Source organism: Wyeomyia smithii, chromosome 3 (genome assembly GCF_029784165.1).
Source record: "Wyeomyia smithii strain HCP4-BCI-WySm-NY-G18 chromosome 3, ASM2978416v1, whole genome shotgun sequence".
NCBI classification, from domain to species: domain Eukaryota; kingdom Metazoa; phylum Arthropoda; class Insecta; order Diptera; family Culicidae; genus Wyeomyia; species Wyeomyia smithii.
In genome coordinates this window covers 110,059,811-110,084,510 of record NC_073696.1, presented here as the reverse complement: position 1 = coordinate 110,084,510, position 24,700 = coordinate 110,059,811, and the positions used below count along the sequence as shown (strand labels likewise).

Sequence of the window (24,700 nt, the reverse complement as noted above, 5' to 3'; positions counted from 1 at the left end):
TATCAAACTCAATTATCTGTCTTAGTTATTTTTTTCTCACCTTCCAAAAAAAAATCAACTTGAATTTGAAAATGGCGTCGAATATCATGTTTTGGTCTCTGGAAATCAATTTCCGGCCTCCCGATATGACCGATGGCCGAAAATCTAGAAGTTCTCATAATGGTCGATAAATCGACTTCCGCTTCAATTGAGACCCATTACTATGATCTCTTTATTTGTAGAAAAACACGTATACCAGGTTTGGTGGGAATTGGTTCAGGCATTCAAGAGTTATGCTGGAACATATGTACAAAACTTAGGCTATAAAAATCAATTAGATTGCAGCAGTCTGATTCTCTTCTACTAAACAAGCTGTCTATTTATTTTTATTTAAAATATTGATTTGTGTTCAAAATGCCTGTTTTCTGTGTCTCAGTTTTTTTACCTTGCCTTGTCTAATAATTAGTATTGCAGAGTGTAATATAAATAAAACGGTCAATAATATTCTGTATACCTCCTGCATGACTCAAGTAATTTACCCACCTTCAGAGGAAAGTCTCTCCCCCGGTGTCAACATACAGTTTGCAATTTATTTTCAATTTCCACCCATTGATTGTGAAACATTGCCATTAGCTTGGCTGTTTCTAATAGATGCACCTAGCGGAAGGCAATGCCAAGCATTCGCACACTGATCGAGATGTGAATTTGTAGGGTCAAAACTCGAAGGTTTTAATATTAGTTTTCTATCTAAAAGTTATTCGTTTTGTAAAAAATCAATATTGAATTAATAAATATTGTCTTTAAGAAATCTATTCCACTTTAAGCAGATCATTTTTTAACCACAATGTGCTGTGATAGCACGGGTAGTAGTAATTGGTCCCATTTCCGAAAAAATGTGAAACTTTGATTCCCGAGACCATCCACGCTGATACGTTTCTCTCCTCGGGTATGGACTGGAGCTGCCAACAGCAGAAGCATTGGTGCATGAAAGCGACTCAGTTCGATTCGCAAAGTCGAATTTGGGTTGGGTCCAATTTTCAGGCTTTTGTAGTTCCTGGTCGGTGGTAGTTTCGTTTCCGGGGGGAGTTTATTTGCAGCACAGACATAATATTGTGCTGAAATTGGATCCCCTGGTGGCACTCAGTTCGGCTATTGGCGACCTACATCTTGTGGTTATTATACAGTCCAGCGCCGAGGATGATAGTGTAGCGTTAAAAGTTTTTCTTCGATGTAGAGTTATATTTTCGTTTCATGCGAATCACGCTTCGGTAAAGATCAGAGGTTGAAACTGAACAGAGTTTAACGGAAAATTGTTCGTTCGTGAAACATTAGCGGCCACATAAGCAAGGCTCAAGGCAAATACCGTAGCAATCTACTTGAAAAGGTTATCGTTTCCTGTAACCAAGAACCATGCAGCGAATCAGTTGGTTGTTTAACGCTTGTTTGAGCTGGTAAATTAAAATTACAGTCTTATATTTATCGTATTCTTTTGAATTTTATTTCTAAAAAGTACATTAGCGGACGCGAGGTCCTATCGGTAATAAATCATGGATTCTAATAAATTCTACGTTTTGGCTATATTTCAAGTATTTTATTTTAAGAAAAATTACAGCATTATAGAGAAAATTGTAAGTCATATCCTGCAGTGCCTTTTGAATAAATTCATATCGACGCTACACGCGACGTGGAAAAGCCATATAAAGTACGACGCAGCGCACAGCTTTCAAGGTAGACAGTCGGTTAATGCTGGCGCGCTGTGGAAATACAAGCAAATTCATACACGCGCGTGTCCCTAAAACGTGTTTCCCGAATGGGATCAATGTTTTTACATGGAGTATGGGTTATTTTAGTGCACAAACAAACGGCGATGTAATGGTGAATGTGACTAGTAGCGTGGTGAACGCATCAGTATTGTCGTACCGTAGGCAGGTGCAATATTAACCACCATACCGAAAATTTGGGCGGTCTTGAGAGGTGGATGACGGATTTGGTGTCAACTCGACCAGCGGATAAAAATTTATGGATGCCGAGACTATTTTTTTTAAACCGATGGGAATAAATTTTAAAAGAGACTTTATCTTTCTTACCTACAACTATATAGTGATTACTGTGAGAATCGAAATTCAACAAAAATCAATTTAATGTATACAGTCTACTTTCAAATGCGCGAAACTTAGTCAGTTTTCAAAGGATTTCCTTCATTCTTAAAGCAATCGATTGGAAAATTAGCTGTGCGTCCACCAAAATTCGAAAAATTGTGATTTTGTGACGTTAATTATTCTACTATAGAAAATTTAAAGCCTGGTTAAACGCTTGTAAAAAGCAAAGCCTTGGTGCTACAGTTTTTCGAACTAATTTCTATTTTTAACAACGGCTTTTACCCGTTAACATTCAAGTTCATTAAGGCAGACTATGTGTGCAGCAGGGGAAGCGAAAAATAAGCGAACTGGAAATATGATTCAGATTTGGAAATATATACTGCATCTACACGGGATACTCGTTCGGATGCACAACGACAAGCTGACCGGAATATAACTCTCGGTAGTCCCATATAAAAGCTAGCATAAGTGAAGACTAGACTTATGATATCGACCTGCTGCAAGCGGAGCTACGCCAGGTCGTAGCGCAGCAGGCGGCGATTTTAAATTCCATAGCGGACAGACAAGCAAAAGAAACCGGTGGACGGCGCTGGTGTCTATAAATCATCTTCCAGAACGCTAGATTTTGGATCTCCCGTCTGTGTGGGCAGCTCCGTCATGCAGACAGGTTTGTAGCACTACTCAACAAATCCGGACATCTTAGTGATTTTGTCGGTTGGTTGTTCAGCGTTACGCAGTTCTAGGGGGGGGGGGGGAGTCATATTGAACGTTACCTGTTGTTGCATAGGGAGGTGAGGGGGTCTGAAATATTGATTTTTAGATTCAAACTAGCTCAATAATTATAATATGATAGCTTTTGGTAAACGGCTGGGCAGTGCCTAGCAGCAGTACACCCGTACTAGTAGGCATAAAATAGACCACAGTGTAGCATAACATCCAGCAACTCCTATCCCTACCTCTACGTGATACCGAATGGGATACGAGCAACCAAGAAAAGATCGGTAAACCGGTGGGAACTTGATCGTGTGCTGAAAGGGAAGGGGAGCTGTGCTCATTGGAGGGCAGCTTACCTGAGCGTTTGTTCTCTATGTTTGGGGTGGCTCAAACAGCGTGAATTATTAAATGCGGTGTCTTGCTAACTACACCCAAGAAGGCAGCCCCGTCGAAATAAGAACGAGGATTGGAAGCTCGGTACATGGAACTGTAGATTGCTTAACGTCCCGGGTGGCGACCGGATTATTCTGGATGAGCTAGAACTCCACCACTTCGTCGTCGTGGTGCTTCAGGAGCTTTTCCGGCGGCACAACCAATGAGCTGGGTACCGGCTTTATCGTGCTGGGCAGGATGCAGAGTCGTGTGATCAAGTGGCAGGCGATTAGAGGTAGGTTGTGTTTGTTGAGAATGAAAGGATGGTTCTACAACTACACTATCCTTCATGAGCACTGCCCTCACGATAGAAAACCCGATATAGAAAAAAAAGCGTTCTACGCACAGCTGGAGAAGCTCTGCGATAGCTGCTCGCGTAGAGACATCAAGATCGTCATCGGAACATAAACGCTCAGATTGGTAAAGAAAGGAAGTTCTTTCCCCGAAAGGACATTCACAAAACCACCTGGAGATCACCTGACCAACGTACAGCAAACCAAATTGACCAGGTTCTCATCGACGGCCTGTTCTCCTCAGACATTACAAACGTACGCACCAACCGCGGTGCGGATATTGGCTCGGACCACTTCATAGTTGCGGTATGTTTGTGTTCAAAACTGTAGACCGTATACCACGCGTGACATCACCGAGCATCACGGCTCAACATCAAGCAGCTCCGGGCCACCAGACTGCGGATGAATACGCGCAAAAGCTGGAAAAGGTACTTCCCACGATGGAGGGCTTGACGCATCGGCTCTCAAGGACGGCTGGTGTAGCCTTCGCACAGCTAAAGGTTGACCGCAACGGCGACACTGGGAGTGGAAGTACCGAGTGGAAGAAATGACTGGTATGACGGTGAGTGCTATGCAGCGGTGAATGGGAAGATACGGACCTGGGCGATATACCTGGAGTCCAGGGTTGATATTTGTTGACACTCTTGAGTGAAAGTGAAAAAAAGCATCTAAAACGTTATTTTTTTACAATCCTTTCAGAGTTCTCCCTTCCCGCTTTTTGCATGGAAGTGAACTGTCAAAACACCTCATTATATTTCATGCGATGGAAGCAAGACAACAAAATCAGTTTATCAGTTAACGAAGATTGTCAAGGCATCGGTCAGTGTCAGTGAAAAAGTTTTTCGGTGAGGTTCATTTTGGTTGAGTGGACTGTTTGTTTTTCTTTTTCGCTTTGAAGTGGTTGAATTTGTCGTCAAATTTATTCCGTAACCGTGAACGATGCGCGCGATCTATTTCAACTGAGTATAACAGCACGTTACTAGGACGAAAATCTAGTGTATCTGAAAGAGTGCTGCGATCATTGGAAGTGAAAATTGAAAACGATTGGCTGTAATTTTCGAAGAATTTTGCTGGGGAAAATGACTTTTATCAGCACTGACCTGGACAGGTCAACGAGAAAGAACAAGGCGAATTACAAACGGGCACGGAACGACATGACCACGATTCTCAGACGAATGAAGGGCCAGCAAAAGGATCGTGAACATGAGGAGCTGGAGCAGCTGTACCGTGTCGGTGAGACACGGAAGTTCTATGGGCAGGTAAACCAGTCTCGCAGAGGCTATGTGTTGCCAGACGACATGTGCAACGACGCGGATGGAAATCTTCTCAAGGTCATGTCAGCGAGGTGATCGACAGATGGAAGGAGTACCACAGTAAACAAAACAGAAGCGTATTAGGAATTGACCTAAGAGCACCAGCAGCAGATGACCGAGTACTAGCCTCCGATGATCATGAAGTTCTTTGTGCGATCAGGAAGCTGAAGAACAGCACTACTGGCAAAGACGGACTGCTGAGGGAGCTGTTTAAACATGGGAGAGATGTGCTGGCTAAAACGCTGCAATTTGACCCATTATATATGATCCAAGGATTTGGGAGGAGGAAAACTGCCAGTCGTCTGCCTCATTTACAAGAAGGGTGACAAGCTGGAGTGCCGCAACTATCGCGGTATCTCGCCAATCAATGCCGCCTACAAAATACTCATCTTGTTCCGTCGTCTATCATCTTTAACCAGGAGGTTCGTGGGCCAGTACCAAGCGGACTTCATGGCAGCCCGTGTCACCACGGACCAGATCTTTTTAATCCGACAGATGTTACAGAAATGTCGCGAGTACAACATGCCCACACATCACATCTTCATCGACTTCACGGTGGCATATGATACAGTCGATCGAGAACAGCTATGGCAGATCATGCACGACAACAGATTTCTAAATAAACTAACTCGTCCGATCAAGGCCACCATGGCGCAAGTAGTGTGCTACGTGCGTGTTTCAGGGGTTACTCTCTAGCCCCTTTGAATTGCGCAAAGGATTAAAACAAGATGATGGGCTTTCCTGTTTGCTGTTTAACATCTCCCTTGAGAGTGCGATCCGGTGGGCGGGCACCGACACGAGAGGCACGATTTTCACAAGGTCTGTTCAGCTTCTGGGCTTCGCGGATGACTTTGACATCATAACACGTAGCTTTGCGACGGCGAGGGAAACTTACGCCCGACTGAAAGCCGAAGCCGGACGAATCCAACTGCGAATAAGTGTGTCGAACACGAAATACATGCGAGCAATAACATCGGCCTCCCAACTCAAGTCTGTGTAGAAGGCAATGAGCTTGAGGTGATCTGTAACAAATATGCAAGTTACATTGTCTGGTCATGGCAAAGGAGGCGAAGTCAAGGGAAAGACATAATCCCATTCATTTCATGCTGGGCTTTACCTCGCGGTATCGAGTTAATTTTCTGCTACGTAATGAAAATTATGCGCGCTAAAACCAATTGTCCTTTAAAAAACGACCACGTATTTTCAACTGAAATAGTAAAAATAAATTTTTGTTTCTAATTAAAATTTCAAATTTGACAAAGCATTTATTTCAAGCGGGATTCAATTCCACTCACGCTGTTTTTGCGTTACTCTATCTGGAACGGGGTTTTTGCAACCTTCAACATTATTTTCGAATGCCATCAAGTCCATTAAACAACGCTTCTCTTCGAGTTTACCAATACTTTAGTAAAACAGAAAGTTGAAAGAAAATCATATCCGAATTTACCGCTACCCTTCCTATGAATGTTGGTGCCCTTTGTGGATAAAACTTTTTAAGAGCTTTTTACGTACTTCTGCATACACTAGGGGCTCCAAAATTCACCGGACTAGTTGAAAAGCTATAGTCTTTCTAGGACAACTGTTTTGAGCTTTAGGGCTTTAGGGCAACATTTTATAGCTTTTATCGACCAGTGTTATACAGGAAGCAGTGCGTCGGCGTATCTTTGCGTTACCCTGCTTGTTGGACGTCGTACACAAATTACGTAGCGCTAAAAATGAAGATTTCAGACCTCCACCCCTTTGGTTACGATAAATAAACGTTTAATCTGACTAAACTCCCCTTCCTCCCTAAAATTACGTAACGTTAAACAACCAAAAAAAAAACATCACAGTTGCGTGACTGTCTCAACTAAATAATAATAATAATAATATAAAAATTTACTACCAGAACGTGAGGGGATTACGAACAAAAATAGATGATCTGTTCCTGGCGACGCTTGACTCGGAACACGATGTTATTGTTTTGTCCGAGACATGGCTGAACAGTGAAATAAACTCAGTGCAGCTATTTGGAACACAATATAATGTATACAAAAAAACATATAGACTCCGCACTTGAAATTTCGTGCTCGCTCCAGCCGCATGCAACTCATTTGCTCTTTGGAGACTACAATCAGCCTGGTATAACCTGGACACGTACAAGCTCGGGCTATGCTATTCCAAACATTTCCGAGTCTACGTTTTCTGGAACTGCTTCTGCTCTTCTGGATGGTATGTCGCTGCTGAATATGATACAGATGTGCACTGTCACTAACGATAGGAATCGAACGTTAGATCTCTTATTCGTCAATGAGGAATCGGCACCGGATTGCACTGTCGTTGAAGCTTGTGGAGCCTCTACTAGAAATGGATTCGCATCACCCTCCTCTATTGGTCACTCAAGCATCTCCGCAACCAGTTGATTTTGATGATACGCCCGAAGATAGGGAATTTAATTTTGTCAAAGCAGATTTTATTGCACTAATGGACTCGTTACAAGCAATCAACTGGGAAACGGCACTAAATCATGCTATGGATGTTAATCTTGCTGTAGAAAGACTCTCAACTATTTTACTTCAGCTGTTCAGTCTTCACGTTCCAGCTCCTCGTCCCAGACCGAAACCACCCTGGTCTAATCAGCGGTTGAAAAAACTAAAACGTTTGAGAGCAAAAGCACTTCGCAGATACACACATCAACGGAATCCCTTGACAAAGCGAGACTTCACCCAGGCCAGTAATAACTACAGAGCATATAACCGTATCCTTTATTCACAGCATATCCTACGTGTACAGTCAAACCTCAGAAGAAACCCCAAAGGTTTCTGGGCTTTTGTGAATGACAAACGTAAGGAAAGCGGACTCCCTTCGCAAATGTTTTTAGAAGGAGAAGTTGCAAACACTCGCGATGGCATCTGCAACCTGTTTGCCAAGCACTTCTCTAGTGCATTCAACGCATCCCCTGCTAGCGCTGTACAGGTAGAAAATGCTTTTCAAAACGTTCCAAACAATGTAATGAATCTAGGCAATGTTCGATTCATCGACGATGATATCATGCTTGCAATAAAGAAATTAAAGTCATCTATGATACCTGGTCCAGACGGAATTCCTGCCAGTGTATTTGAAAAATGTGCTACTGCCCTTTGTGCTCCATTAAAATTAATATTTAACCAGTCGCTGGCGCAAGGAGTATTTCCAGAGCGCTGGAAAAAATCAACAATGTTCCCAGTTTTCAAAAAAGGGGATAAACAAAATACAGCTAACTATCGCGGGATAACTTCATTATGCGCTGGGTCCAAACTTTTTGAAGTATTAGTAGGAGGCGTCCTGCTTCGCGAAAGCAAAGCGTACATCTCGGTAGACCAACATGGTTTCTTTCCTAGAAGATCTACAACAACGAATCTGCTACAGTTCTGTTCTCATTGCATCAAACATTTGGAAGATGGTGCTTAGGTAGACTCTATTTACACGGATCTCAAAGCAGCATTCGATCGCGTGGATCACAACATCTTGTTGGCGAAAGTTGAGTGGCTGGGTGCAACATCGAATCTGGTCGGCTGGCTTCAATCCTACTTAGTTGGTCGTACTCTGTCTGTGAAACTAGGAAACAGCGAGTCATACAGTTTTGTAAATTTTTCGGGCGTGCCTCAAGGAAGCAACCTTGGACCGCTGCTATTTTCATTGTTCTTCAACGATGTTTGTTTTGTCATTCCGCCAGGATGTAAATTAATCTACGCCGATGATTTGAAGATTTTCCTCGTCGTAAGATCTACAGCCGACTGTGAGGAACTACAGCAGTATATTGATGCTTTCTATAACTGGTGCATACGCAATTGCCTGACAGTTAGTATCTCCAAATGCTCTGCGATTTCATTCACCCGTAGAAAAAAACCAATCCTGTGGAGTTACACAATCTCTGGTCAGCCGCTTGAAAGAGTCACTGTAGTTAAGGATCTTGGTGTGCTCTTAGATTCTCAAATGTCCTTTAGAGATCACTACACGAGCATAATTGCACAAGCGAATAGGAACCTAGGGTTTATAATTCGAATCGCCAAAGAATTTTCAGACCCATATTGCCTGCGTTCATTATATTTTTCCCTGGTGCGGTCGGTGCTAGAAACATCTGCTGTTGTTTGGTGCCCCAATACGGAGATTTGGAAAAACAGAATTGAGTCAGTGCAAAGCCGGTTCATCCGTTATGCGTTATGCGTTACGTACTCTACCATGGAGTAACCCGAGTGAGCTTCCTCCATACATTGATCGCTGCCTTTTCGAAGGCAAAAAGGAAAACTTTTCGCTGGACAAATTGATGCCCCGGCCATTCTCTCTCAACTCAACATCTATGTGCCTGCGAGAAGCCTGAGATCATGGAACTTTCTACGACTTGACTACCAACGTACTAACTACGGCCAGAACGAACCTATAAGGGCGATGTGTGACGTATTCAATAGATTTTTTGACTATTTTGACTTCAATGTAACCATAGACGTTTTCAAGAATAGGTTAAGACGACTCATGTAGTGCATAAGATAGTTTAAAAATGTTTCATGTGCTTGTTAGATAGTTTGTATTGCTGGAAATCTGTTTGTTAATGTTGCACTTTGTTCTTTGTTTGTTATTGTTAGTGTATCAACATTTCATTAAGACCACTGCGGGTCAGATGGAAATAAATAAATAATAATAATAATAATAATAATAAACTCCCACCCCTTCTCCATATGCAACAAAAAGCAACGCAAACTCCTGCCACCCCCCAACCTTTTTGCTTTGGGTAATTTGTATACGACCCCTTGGTGGTTGTTCCGATTCCCGAAGCATTTCCTTTGCTGACTGGTAATACAAGTAGCTAAAGTGTTTATGTATGCAAGTGTCAATTGCGTGAGAGAAAAATGGTAATAATTGTTTGCCACGTTTTTTTTTTTATTCTCGCTTATTTACCGTCGGTCTAGTTCCGCCACTGTTGTTGTGCCAATCACCGACGCCCGGGGAGGCGACTCCACCCAGGACCCTAACTCACGACCCGTTGATTAACGGACCGGCGCCAACGGCTTTACTTCCTCATGCGATGGAAGGCGTGATCCCAGAGATTTTTCGCCTCAGAAAATCTCCCGGTGTCGGCTAGAATTGAATCTAGACCAGTTGGGTTGGTTGTGAGTGGATCACGCCACCTCACAACCATCGACACCTATGTCGGCGGTGGGATTCGAACCCAGGCGTCGAGCGTGGTTGGCGGAGACGTTACCAACTACGCTAGGCCACCGTTTGCCACGTTGATTTGAACAATATTTCACCATTTTATTAATATCGCATTTTTAAGAATCAATGGATTCCAATCCTCGAAAAATTTCTGACCGATTGATCCAGTTTTTACTTCATGAATCTGAGGAAAAATGACTAATTCATTTTCGCTGGTTGCTGTTTCAGATTTTGATATCACATCCATAATATACTGTAAGACATAGTTCTACGCAAACAAAATCATACTTTTCATTATGTTTCTCGCGCCCTACGAAACCGTCAACAAAGTTACACTACTCTGCGGTGACCACACACACACGCGTACGGCTCATTTTCCATCTCTTTCCACTTGTAAGTACTAGTGTGCTACCGGTGTGGGTCCTGTGGGGGGAAAATTTTGCCTTTTTGGCTTAATTCTGTTTCACCCTCCGCCAAGTGAACAAGTTGCGCGTTTTTTTCGGGCCGTTCGATTTTCTTTCATTTCCGTTTAGTTTTTGTTTTCGGTTCTTTGAGTTCCTGTTAGAAATCTTTAGTTTACGCTACCTTTGTGCTTTTCTTTGAAACATTATCCCGACGCCTGGAAGGTGCTTATGTATCCTGGAACTGGTGGACAGTCGGTAATATTGCGCTACGAATTTACAGACTAAGTAGGAAAACAATTGTACTGACAAATCGGTTTCTTTTCACCTCTCGATTAAATGTGAATAACGTATAACGTGCATCAAAAACGACAAGTGTGATTCAAACTAATATTACGCTTATGATTTTACGTCGTTTTATTTTAGTGACACTTTGAGGTTTATTCCTATGAAAACCGATGACTCAATATGCGCTGTTGAGTTACGTAAACTTTCCATGCAGTGATAAAAAGCAGAAGAAGCTATAGAACGTGCAATCGAGGATGCGGAAAATAGTGCAAATGTAAATTAAAATAAGAAGCGCGCAGAATATAGCAACCGCAAACCAAAAATAGCAATATTTATGACTTTTGTTTGAAGCTTATTTATTATTGTAGGTATGTTTTATTTTTATCGTGCATGTTCGCTTTTATAGCGTAGAATATGTATATAGAAAAATAAAATGCACACTGGTATCGTCTTTTTCTTGGCGCAGTTATTTTAACACTAAATGGATTTGGTTTTTTTTTTTAATTTCGTCGCAGTGGAGTGAAAATGCGGGGAACAATGAAAACATATGATTTAAGATTAGCAGAATAGAGACCTTCAAAATTTTCTGTAATCTGTTGGCTGTTATGCTGCTAAAATCAGCATGATTTCATAAATCAGCTTTTGGGCAGAAACAGTCGCAACGGAAAACATTATGGATTAATAAATGATTTTCACATCTTTACTACTGCATACATTTGGTGCATGAGTTTGTGATCTATAGTGTACACACCGAGAGATTGAACTCCACATATTATATTGGCCCTTTAAGTCACAAGATACACATAATTTCGCTTATGGAGTCAAGTCGTTTAATTCCAAAATGTGGTTGGCATTCGACCACGGTAAATTTTACGTTAAATTGTTGATACTATACACACTCTTGTTAGCTTAATAATGCTGATAAATTGCATTGTACAACCGTAGAAACGCAACTTAATCTCTGATGGCATTACTAATAATCGTTTTCTGGGTCGATCCTGTACTGTCAATAAACATTTTACAGTGATCAGATGGACGTTTTTTGTTTTCTAATTTATATTTTCCTAGTGCTTGGTAACACTTTTGTGTGCTTACATACGAAACCTCTAACTGTGAAACATTTTTTTAATGCACACAGTCTAGTTGTCTTCAAAAATGACAAACTTTGCGAATTAGTACTCTCAGATTAAATATACTTCAGATGAATTTATAATTTGATTCACTGGAACGCTGGGGAAATTGTTGTTGTTGTGAAAAAAAGCTTTATCTTCATTATGAGAGATAGCGGTGTCGCAGTATCGAATAAAGTATAGTACAAAGCATACCAGACGATAATTTTCCCCTATGAGTGCTGTTTTTTCCATACTTTCTACGATTCTGATAAAGTCTGACGACATGTACCATATGTTAGTACAGCTACATTTTCCCTTGATTTTGGATAAACCAGTCAGGAGGAAGAAAAATCGATTATTGCTTGGATATATTGATAACACTTAATTGGTATTTGTTCTGAATGTTATCAATATCGATCGTATGATATTGCTCCGTATATAAAATGCCCCATCACGCGTAAACATAAGATTGTTGTTAGAACTAAAACGTCAAATTTCGTTTAACTCTCCGAAACATTTTTCTGAATCCAATCCACTTAGTACCGAAAATAAATTACATCACCTTACACCGTGACACAGTCCGGCAATCTTTTGAGTACAGAGGTCTTCAAACTTGTATCAAGATGACAGAAAACCGAAAATCTCCAACCCGCCAGAATAGAAACGGTTCATCCGCCGAATTTCGATTCGATCCATGCGCACTGCCAGCCGCTAAGCGCGAGTGAAGGAAGAGAATATGCATTATGTCTAAAACATGCGGGGAAATGAGTCTTTTTAAAAATAGTCCGCTCGAACGCAGACAGCCAAAATATGAATGCGTAGCTATTTTTGGAACGCAAATTTTCATGGTAGGTACTCTTTGTCGAATGACGTGATAGGCGACGTCGTAGGTACTTGATGTTTATAGTGATTATATATTTTTTGACTTTTGAATAATGACCACCGTCAGCTTGTTGTTGGTACTGAATGGATTCAGTAATACGCAGATGCAGCGATCAAATGAGGTGCGATGAAGCGTTGGTGATTGTAGTGTATTATTTTAGGTATTTTTTATCCGCTGTCTGCTCTCTTTTTGCAGTAGAAGTTGGGAAATAAATTTCTAATCCATTATGTAAATAACATTGACCTAAACAGCTGTGGCTTGCTTCTTGGGTAACCGTGGAAATATAACAGATGTCGCGAATTGATGAAAGCATGCTGATGGATTTTATTATTGATGTTAACGACCTCCGCAGTGGATCGGTATTCGTAAGGTATTTTTTATATTCACAAGGAGAAGCTGATTTTGAAGAAACTGCGAGAAATGTTTCTTATCGAATTGTTCGGAATTTTTTTTTTTTTGCAAAAAATCTAAAGCTTATTGGAACGATTCAAATGAAGTTCTAGCCTATTTGTTCGTGGGATTGATAGCTTAATCACCACTGCAGCACCAACATCCAACAGGCTACAACGCTCTCTACCAGCCACCAGTTGCTTTGTTTTGGCAGAGTTTATCAGAGATCTTGAGAGATCCGAAGCCTCTTCCACCGTACTTACCTTGTCAAGCAGTCACAAGCCTGTTGCTGTACGTGAGAGTCGTCTCCATTACACTCGGTCCATAGCTGCAGTTCGCCAGCTCTGCAGTCTGCGTAGAATCCGTAGGTTGTATTCCACCTGATCCAGCAATCTTACCCGCTGTGCACCTTTCCGTCTCGTCCCTGACGCATTGGTTTCAAGAACCCTCTTCATCGGGCTGTCGTCCGACATCCTTACGACATGCCCAGCCCATCGCAATCTGCCAATCTTGGCAATGTGGCCGAAAGATAGATTCGCCTTCACGTGCCGTTCTCAATCTCCCAGATGGTCTCGAGGTACGATGTTGGCCTAACAAGCCAGTCGTAGGTTCGAGTCTCGGCTCGAGAGAGAGTGTTAGTGTCAGTAGGATCGTAGCACTAGCCCCGCAATTGTCCTGCAAACACAGTCGGCTGCGAAGTGTATAAATAAACAGAAGGTCAAGTTCCGAATCGGAATGTAGCACCAAGGCTTTGCTTTGCTTACGTGCCGTTTTCCTTCTGCAGTCCACCGACGACGGTACGCAATACCTTCCGCTCAAAGACAGCAAGGGCGCGTTGGTCCTCCACAAGCATAGTCCATGACTCATGCCCGTTGAAGACTATCGGTCTGAACAGCGTCTTGTAGATGGTTAAGTTGGTACGTCGGCGAATCTACTCGATCGGAGTGTCCTCCGGAGACCAAAGTATGCACGATTTCCTGCCATAATAGCCATAATTAAAGTTTAATAAACAAATAATGCGCCGATGAATTTCTCTGCTGGTTTTGTTGTCTGCAGTTACTAGCGAGCCCAGGTACACGAACTCGTGGACCACTTAGATTTCATCACCACCAACTTGAACTCGAGGTGGGAGGTTAGTAGTGTCATCTCGTGAACCCCTTCCTTTCACGTACTTCATCTTCGATGCATTGATGACCAGTCCAATCCGTTTGGATTCGACCTTTAGTCCGATGTACGTATCCGCCATCTTCATAAAGGTCCGAGCCACAATCTCGATATTGTCGACGATGCCGAACAGTTGAACCGACACTCGTGTTATTTCCCGCTCTTCTAATGACACCTTTCAGAGCAATATTAAACAGCAGGCATGAGAGACTATCACCTTGCCATGTGAGGCAGGAGTAAAACCTCTTCGTTTCGAAGAGCTCGAGGGTGTTCCAGATACTCGAACTACACACATCACTCGATCCATCGTCGCTTTGACCAACCGCGTTAGTTTGTCCGGAAATCCGTAGTCGCGCATAATTTGCCATAGCTTATCTCGATCGATTGTGCCGTATGCCGATTTGAAATAGATGAATAAAAGATGTGTGGGCACCTTGTATTCGCGAAACTACTAAATAATCTGCCGAATCGTGTTCTTCATCCCAAATCTTGAGAATGACCCAGTACACGGCTCTAGCCAGTGTTTCTCCACCGTTTCTCAACAGCCCGCTGAGAAGTTAGTTCACTTCAGCTGCTTTATTGTTTTCTAGCCTGCTAATTGCCACCTCCAGTTCTAGGAGATTGGGGTCTGGCTTCCTGTTGTCTTCTGCTCGTGCACCAAGATCGGTTGCCATACCGTCCTCGCGCTCATCGAAGAGCTGCTTCTACCTTTCGATCACCTTCCACTCACTCGTGAGAAGGTAGCTGGTGCTTCTTCCTCCGGGGGACTGAGTTCTGGCTGTTCGAAGCCCGTCGGTATCGTTCCACGTTCGTTTTTGTACGGTGTTGTAGCATTCTGGCCCGTGCTGCGTTCTTCTCCTCGACTAACTGTTTGCTTCCGCCGTCAACCCAGTCATTTCTATGATTCGGAGCTCTTATACTTGGTAGCGCTTCAACAGTGTTACCTATTGCGGATCCAATGCTCCTCCAGCCATCTTCAAGAGTAGTAGCGCCAGGCTGCTTTTCCATGGATAACGCTGCCTCCAGCTGCCGCGCGTATTCCTGTGCAACCCCAGCGTCTCGCAGTTGCTCGATATTTGGTCGAGGCGTGCGACTTCGGTACAGGGGTAGTGGTCGGAATCTATATTCGCACTGCGATAGGAACGAACATTGATGATGTCGGAGAAGAAGCTGCCGTCGTTTAGAACGAGGTCGATTTGATTCTCTGTCTGTTGTTCGGGTGATCTCCAGGTGGTTCTATGGATATCTTTGCGGAGGAAGAAGCTACCTTGGCCACGGGAGGCCGCATCATTAAACACGGCGTGCAGGCTATCTGGGCCTGTTACCGATCTGTACATTGCCTCCCGTTCTACCTTAGCATCCATGTCCCCAATGACGACTTCCACGTCCAGTCACGGATAGCTTTCGTAGACCTGCTCTAGCTGTGTGTAGAACGCTTCCTTCTCGTCGTCGGTTCTTCCTTCATGTGGGTAGTGCGCCTTGATGATGCTGTAGTTGAAGAACCATCTTTGCGTTGATCGGCCGCGGCCTCATCACGCGTTGACGCACCTTGCCCAGTACTATGAAGTCGGCTCCCGGCTCGCTGGTAGTGTGATAGAAAGTAGCCACCCGTTGCCCGCTTTTCCATACCTTCTGCCTCGTCCAACAAAGTTTCTGCAGCGCTACGACTTTGAAGTTGCGTGGATATAGCCCGTCGCAGATTATCCAGTCGCATCCTGAAAGGCAGAGCGATCTGCAGTTTCATGTCCCAAGTTTCCAATCGTAGTCCTAACTTCGTTGCCTAGGTCCATACGGATTGCTCCGGTCTCTTACGGTGTTTGTAACATATAGGGGACCCATTGCAGCTCTGTTGAGAGTACCACGCGGACACCAACACGTTGATCAGCCGCCCCTAACAGGGAGATCAGACGCTGTTTTGAGCAGCACCATTATGGTGAACAGACGCGACGTCGCACCTTCTTACAAAGCTGTTGTAGGATGACAACATTGCCTAGGCAACACCAACCATTTGTGTCCATACTACAACTTGCAGTCTAGTATAATCACATGACTCGTGAAAGTGCGATATAGGAACTTGTGAGGCAGGAGTGTTATTAGGTTAATGACCGTCTCTGCGTATTGAGGATCAAGGGCAGATTATACAATCAACCAATCAGCCTTATCAGCGTGTACGCGCCGACAAACGATAAAACCAATGACGTAAAGGAGGAGTTCTATGAGCTCCTTGAGAAAACGTATGGAGAGTGCCTACAGCACGATATAAAGATCGTTATCGGAGTACGAACGCACAAGTCGGACGAAAGGAGCTCTTTCGTCCCGTTATTGGTAGGGAAAGCTTTCATTCTACCACCAACGACAACGGCTTGAGATTAGTGAACTTCCCCGCGGCCAGGGGAATGGCCATCTGCACATTCGGAAGCACACTTGGAGACACCCCAATGGAGGGGCCTGCTCCCAGATCGACCACATGCTGATCGACTGAGGCCGTTGCAGGAAGCCTTTGTTGGAGAATACCAATGCGGTTTTCGAGTGGGACGATCTACAACGGACCAGATGTTTAACTTGAGACAGATTCTCGACAAGTTTCGAGAACACAACTTGTAGACGCATCATCTGTTCATAGACTTTAAGGCGGTGAAACGCAACGAGCTTTGGCGAATAATGCTAGAACATGGTTTCCCAGCAAAGCTAATTAAACTGTTACGTACGGCGCTTGACGGTTTCACATCATGCGTCAGGACAGCGGGCGAATTTTCGGACGCGTTTGTGACGTTGGATGGTCTGAAGCAAGGTGACGGGCTCTCGAACTTGCTGTTCAACAGAGCTTTGGAAGGTGCAATACGATGGGTAGGTGTGCAGAGGAGCGGCACCATCATCACTAAGTCTCACATGCTTCTGGGCTTTGCAGACGACATTGATATAATTGGTGTTAACCGTAGAGCAGTTGAGGAGGCCTTTACGGCTCTCAAAAGGGAAGCTGCGAGAATTGGACTCACCATAAACACTGCCAAAATGAAGTACATGGTGGCTGGCAGAGAGCGTGGTAGTTCTACGGGTGTTGGTGCTGCGGTGGAGATGGATGGGGATACTTTCGAAGTGGTCGACGAATTTGTTTATCTTGGTACTTTAGTGACATGTGACAACGAGGTGAGCCGCGAGGTGAAGAGACGGATTGCGGCGGCGAATAGGGCTTATTACGGATTGCGTAGCCAGCTTAGGTCCCGCAGCCTACAGATCCGTACGAAATTTGCGCTCCATAGGACTGTAATCCTCCCGGTGGCGCTCTACGGACATGAATCGTGGACGTGGAAGGAGGTCGATCGACGAGCGCTTGGGGTCTTCGAGCGTAGAATCCTGCGATCAACACTCGGAAGCAAATTAGAGAACGGGGTGTGGCACAGGCGCATGAATCACGAGCTGTACGAAGTATACAAATACGCTGATATTGTCAAGCTGATGAAACACGGCAGGTCACAGTTGGCTGGCCATGTAGCACGGATGAGCGACCGGCAATGATAATATTTAGCAGAGAACCGGATAGAGGCCGACGACTTCGAGGCAGACCGCCCACGCACTGGATGTGTGCTGTCGACGAGGTTGCCAGAGCAGCAGGTGTTAGGGGAGACTGGAGAGTAGCAGCCCAAGTCCGAGTTTTGTGGAGACGTATTCTGGATTCTGGATAACGATCTGTCGCTATAAAAGTAAAGTAAGTGAAGTAAGAGATAGGAGCTATGTTTGAATTAACTATCAGGTTGTCAACTCACCATTTGAACTGCTTTACGGCTAATACCAATGAACGCAAAATTTAAGAGCATGTGAGACTTCGTCTGCCATCTAGCACCTTCCAATGCGATGTTGAACAGTAAGTTTGGTTGTGAAACTATGTTTTAGCATAATCCACCATAACCCATTTCTGAATATTACGCTTCCCTGAAGTCTGTGAATAGATGGTGAATCTGTAGGTTAGACTCTCAAAATTCAGCGAGGATTTTTCGTAAGGTTAAGTCGTGCCGAGGCGGAGCAGGAGGCAAGGATTACGATTGAGGAACTTATCGTGATCGCCAACTCCTTGAAAGAAAGCGAGGCACCGGGACAGGAAAGAATTCTAAATTTGGTCATGCAGAAGTGCTTAGATGAGATGTGGAAACGACAGATACTGGTCCTATTGCCGCAGGCTGGAAAACCGCCAGGGGACCCATAGGTCTACGCGGGATGCTATTCTTTTCGTTACCAAGACTTTCACATATGATGAAGTTTAAGGGGTTATATACCTTTTTGGTCGAGAATCGAAATCAAAAAACTCATATTATTTCATTAGTTTGGAAGTGTGCCGGGTCCTTGAACGATCGCTTTTATGAGCATTTTGTTTTCAGTGCAAATGGGAACGTTTTTCCCAGAAAATGCACGTTTTGAGCGCCAAAAATTGCATTAAAAATTTTTTGCGGCAAAATGTAACTGTATGTTTCAAAACGCGATCGTTCAAGGACCGGTGAATTTAATAACGAAAATTTAAAATTAAAGATGAAGGAAATCGGTTCAGTAGTTTTCCCGCAATCAGGATCACGGCAAAGTCATTTTCCGGAAAACACTATTCCGAGATAATCGCGTGTAAAGTTTCAAGTTTAGCTTATGCGGCCGTGGCGAGGCGCGCTGCAAATCACTCTAACTTTCTTCCTTTTGCTCAGATCTTTATGAAAATTTGTGAAAATGTTCTCAAGATGTTGTATTTGAAGATAATACAATAAAAACTTTTTCGGTTTATTGAAAACTAAGAGGGGTTGTAATCGTTGGTTTTGTGAACGACATAACGTCAGAGTTCTACGGTGAGGTAATCGGAGAGATAGAGAGGACGCACTACATACGCAAGGTCGAGGACTGTATGCATTCCAGGAAATTGGAGTCAGCGCACCATAAGACAGAGGTTACGGTTTTGGATAACCGTAGATCCGAATGACATGCGGCGGTCAGAATCGCAGACTACACCATTACATCAAAGCGATCTTGAAAGCTCTTTATTCATTTATTAATCTCGTCAATCAGAAGTAGACAATATACAATATTATAATATTCCAATACAATGTTTACTTACAAACTATTTTTTTTAATAAGCGTTGCGATTGCGTATTGAGCTAAAAAAGTGTTTAAGTTCATGCCGAGACATTGTAAAGTCAATGGTTTCGCAGTATTGATTGTAAGTGGCCATCATACGATTGAAGGGCCCGAATTTTGCATAATTTGTGCGGTAATGAATGGTGGCAAACGTGTTTCAATTTCGAAGTTGTCTAAGAGGTGCGTAGAAATTTAGCTTAGATAAAAGTGTAGCTGAATCAATGCGCTGCGAAACGATGTCGTTTACAAATGATACTATTGCGAATTCACGACGCTCTTTCAATGATTGTATGTTTATGAGCATGCAACGAGCTTCATATGATGGAAGAGGAAATGATGTCCAAATTCTTTCTTCGTGTGTGATTGTATAGGGTGACCATACAATGCTGCAGTATTCCAGTATCGATCTTACATAGGCTATATATAATGTTTTGATGGTATACGGATCCTGAAAGTTGAAACAAAAGCGCTTTATAAATCCTAGCATGTTATTAGCTTTGTGGATTATTGTGTTGTAGTGATCAATGAAGGTTAGCTTAGAGTCTAAGACAACTCCTAAGTCCCTAACTCTTTCACAATTTGCTACAGTTTGGTTTCCTAATGATATTGTAATGTTTGGTGTTGTTCTTTTTCGACAGAATGATATGTGGTTGCATATTTTGTACATTTAACTCTAGTAAGCTTTTTTTACACCATGTGTAGAATATGTATATTTCATTCTTGAATGCATTGATGTCTTCTTCATTTCTTATTTCCCAAAAGAGCTTCATATCGTCGGCATAAATTGACACTTTTAATTTTTTGAGAATAAAGGAAACGTACAAGATGAAAAGAAGAGGTCCTAAATGAGAGCCTTGGGGGACACCAGAAGTGACTAGAATCGGATTTGAGTTTTGTTCATTAAATTTAACTATTTGTTGGCGATTGGTTAAATATGATTCGAGCCACTTCAGGAGTTCTGGCTCAGTTCCCATTTTTTGCAATTTGAAAAGTAGCATTGGTATGTCTATGCGATCAAATGCCTTACTGAAATCTGTGTAAATAGCTTCTACATGGTGTCCATTATCCATTGCATTCAATGAATAATTTATAAATTCAAGTAAATTGGTCGATGTTGAACGGCCCTTGAAGAAGCCATGTTGCTTCTCAGTTATTCGGTTTTTAATTTGTGAAAATAGTAGGGCTCTAGGGGATTATGGTTGATGATAAGTTCACGCTTGGGAGAAAGCCTCAGCGGCTATTGCAGCACTATCTTAAATGTTGTCATAAAGCTCAGCTGTAAGCAGTAGGCGTAAACTTCTTGTCAGCGTGGTCTCGTCTATTCTTAGGTTTGATGGGGCGGTGTTGCCCAAAGCACTAGGCACTAACAGTTATCGTAGCAAACTTTAAAGTACCAACAGACTCATTTGCCAGAGGGTTGCGAAGTCGTATCGTTTAGTATCATACGATGCAATGTACGTCTTTTCCAGGATGATGTCTATCAGCACGTCATCAAGAAGAATGAAGATTGCTTCTACCAACGTGACACAGGCTTACCAGATCTACGGATTTGTTTCACTTCTACGGAAGTCGAATATACCGAGAGTTCCGTAGAAATCCATAGAATCTACGGAATTACACGAGATAGATTTGATGAAGAGATTTTTCTCTGATTTTTCTCTGTAGCCAACATGTGACATGGTTCTCAACCACTCAAACCACACATGATGACATTTTTTACCGCAGTAGCAATGTTACTAAAATAGTAGCATAGGACAAGTACTTAGAAAATTCAACCAATATAATAAAAAAAAATTAACTTTCAAAAACTACCTAGTAGATAAAACGTCTCTAATTAAAATTAAAAAAAAACCTTTTTTCGGCTTTTATGTACCTATATCGTTGATGCAAGCAGAAGTTAACCTTGTGCAGATTATTTTATAATGAAGTTTCGTAGTGGGTTATAGCTGCTTTCAAATGCTTGTTTTCTTTTGTCGGTGGTTTTCGGCGAAATAATTCGTCAAAATTTTAACTTAAAAGTTAAAGTTAAATGTTCATCTAGATTCTAGAATGCATCCGTTCTTTAAAAGCAAATATTGAATAACAAGTTGAGCTACTTGATTACTGCGTGATACAATAGAATATGCTGGACTCCTGGTAGCATTGTTATGTGTTGCACTTCTCTTTTTTGTGTCACTGATGCTGGCTATATTATATGAATCAAAAGTATCGCGAACATTGCAAAACATTTCATTGCATTCATTGACTTGGAAATAATGCAGCTACTGGGATGAAGCGTGTGGAAAAATATCGACGTTGTAAGCAAAGGATGAGAATGGACTGAAAAGCATGCTGGTTTGTAGGGTATGACTTATTTTTATTAAGTATTAAAACTATAGCAAATTTACAAAGCAAGCACTATGATTCTACAGACTTCAATAACTTTTTTCAACCCAGTTTGAAAATACGATGGTTAACATATCAAATCAATACTGTGCCTCGAGACTAACTGAACAAGATTTTCCCATAAATTTAATGGCTTGAAATTTGAACACCGCTCAGAGTAACGATTTTTTACAACCTTCAAGATTGCTGAGAAAAAAAAACAACTAATCAATGAGAAATTTATTGCAAAACTATTTCGGTACTGACGACGGTGTGACAAACCGCAAAAACCGGACGTTAATTGAATAATGCCAAATCAGCATTAGCACACTAACACTCAAGTTAAACTAATTCGCACCTGTCACTCAAGAACTAATCGCTACCTGCAATAAGGTAGGTGTTTTTAGCTTTCTCTTCCCTTTTCAATATCGATTTCAGTACACGTTCAGATAACGTCGCGTGAACGCAAGTACGCTCACGTCAACATTGTTGGAATAAAGTTACGCAGGTGGCTTATGTACATAAGTAATCCTATCAATTGTCATAGGTGCAAGCACATAATGTTGGCTCAGCAAAAAATTCAACTGGAAAGGGGGAGATTACCTTGAGAATATTCAAATGTGGTAACCATATTATACTTCAAGGCAGTAATGGTAATCAATGATTCCGGTGTAAATTTACAACTCGGGTTTTGATTACTGTACAAATAGTATGAGAAAAGCTCGTACTCAAGGCTCTGGAATAAAGAATAAATACACCGGATATTAACTAGAGTCTTTTCATGTATCGTTTCTTTGAGAATAATTTGTAATTATTTTTTAATCAATATTTAATAGCACACAGACAGAATTGTGGTAATAATAATAGACATTATTGGTGTAATAATGTCGGTTCCATTTTCCTTCTTCGATGGATTGCAATTATTTTTCCGCAGTGCTCACAACCATAGTAAGTTTAATTCAAATCGTTTTCCCTTCTTTTCTTTCAGCAAACAGTTTTTTCATTTGAATTGCAAAACCCTAGCGAAGGTACGTCACGAGCGAAGAAAAGCATCCGCTAAATCAACGGAAACGGGATTTATCACGCCAGCCAATATTGTCTTTTCCGGCTTACACAAAGACACATACACACACACATATACCAATCAAGCAACCAACTTCACACGAGAAGCTAGGCGAATATCAACAGTATTACTATCGTATAAGTCTAAACCAAGGAAGAAGCAGTTGAAACCTGACGTAGAAATACAATAAATTTTAAATCGCTGCATAGGAGCAGATTTTTAGCAATCGTGCACCTGTGAACCAAATAGTAACGGAAAAGAGACTATACATATACATATACGCTCGATCTGCACTTTTTACAAGTGCCAAAGAACCCAGGTTCTTTTACTATTAGTACCAGAACAACTATCCGAACCCGAGTGCATCCCGGAGAGCGCCGGACCGGCATGATGACGAACGGCATTGCGGATAACCAGCAGAATGGAGGTGGAGGCCAGGAAGACTCGAAGACCAATCTCATCGTCAATTATCTGCCACAGCAAATGACCCAGGAGGAGATCCGGTCGTTATTTTCCAGTATTGGTGAGGTCGAGAGCTGCAAACTGATTAGGGATAAAGTTACGGGTAAAGAGCGTTTTTTTTTGTTCTCGATAATGCGATGCGATTTGCAGTGCTAATGAGCATCTTTTTTTCTCGCTTGCAGGTCAAAGTTTAGGCTATGGCTTCGTAAACTACCAGCGCGCGGAGGATGCCAGCAAAGCGATCAATACACTAAACGGCCTAAGATTGCAAAATAAACAGATTAAGGTAGAACGCATTTCGGAATGACATTAAAGCAAACGAAAGTTTTTTTTAACGTTTTTTTTATTTTCTATGTTCCATTTTTAAGGTATCATTTGCACGACCAAGTTCCGAAGCAATAAAAGGGGCGAACCTATACGTATCCGGGCTACCAAAGAATATGCTGCAAGCGGATCTGGAATCGCTGTTCAGTCCGTACGGACGAATAATCACCTCCCGCATACTGTGTGACAATATAACGGGTAAGTTCATTGGCAGCTTTATCCAAAGCAAGAGAATGCAATCGCAATAAAACAAGCGAATTGGAAGTACAAACGAATGTGTACTTTTAATTTCTGCAACGAAAGGAGCGCATAGATAACTGCTGAATTAGATTAGTCAACCAAAAGTTACTCAATGTTCAAATGATGGTTGCATAATACGTTTGATGTATTTGCTTAGTTTGATCAAAACCAGTTTATACTTTAGCGTTTCTTGTTATATTATCTCTAATTTTGTTTTAAAACTTATGATTGTTATTACTATCCGTACATGTTTTATTCGGTTATAGCAAACTTTAAAATAATATGATTTTGTTAATTTCATGTCATAATTTTCTTTTTTTGTTTCGTAGCACGTCAGTATGGTTCAGCTTCTGGAGAAACTTCACCCGGTAGGTGTACGTCTTAAATATAATTTATTTTTTGTTTATTTTGCATTCACTACAAAAAACCATTCTGCTCCAGTTGATGTAGACGCATGATGAACTGTTCAAACGTTCCGCTCGAAGCGTTGCGAAATCTAAACGGAAGCCTAATGGTATGCCAATCCAATAGCTTTCACAGTGAATGTATTATCAATTCGTCATCCCACACAGCTTGAATTATAATTGTTCAGCGGTTTGGTATGGAGTTGCTGTTTTTTTTGTCGCCTGTGGTTTCACGAGTTGCTCTCGCATTGGTAATGCGGGTTATTCGAATCTACATTTTTTTGCATTTCATATATAACATGCGAGTGTGTTCCTACTGCTCGCGACGAGTTTCGTGTCTCTGTTGCGTGTGTGAAAAAATGTCATCTATGTTTCGAGAATCGAATTGTGGGCTACACAAATAAAAATTATTTTTCGTGGAAACTGAGAATCTTTTGTTGAGAGAAATAATATTATCGACAAGTAGAAGGAATTGGGTTTCGCTTTTGAAAATC

At 42.1% G+C, this 24,700-nt stretch overlaps 1 protein-coding gene across 7 annotated transcripts in view; it reads left to right on the top strand.

Annotated features, from left to right (window-relative positions):
- Positions 1-24,700, top strand: part of LOC129726550 (ELAV-like protein 3) — an 81,879-nt gene that overhangs the window by 23,747 nt on the left and 33,432 nt on the right. For 2 of the 7 annotated variants that reach the window (XM_055683398.1, XM_055683394.1), the window contains exons 1-5: positions 10,450-11,059; positions 22,702-23,341; positions 23,421-23,524; positions 23,607-23,760; positions 24,132-24,170. In XM_055683398.1, coding sequence (XP_055539373.1) covers positions 23,164-23,341; positions 23,421-23,524; positions 23,607-23,760; positions 24,132-24,170 — 475 coding nt within the window. In that variant the 5' untranslated portion in view covers positions 10,450-11,059; positions 22,702-23,163. Of the gene's footprint in view, positions 1-10,449; positions 11,060-22,701; positions 23,342-23,420; positions 23,525-23,606; positions 23,761-24,131; positions 24,171-24,700 lie in introns of those variants that run through there. The other 5 variants (XM_055683401.1, XM_055683399.1, XM_055683395.1 and 2 more) reach the window with 4 other exon arrangements.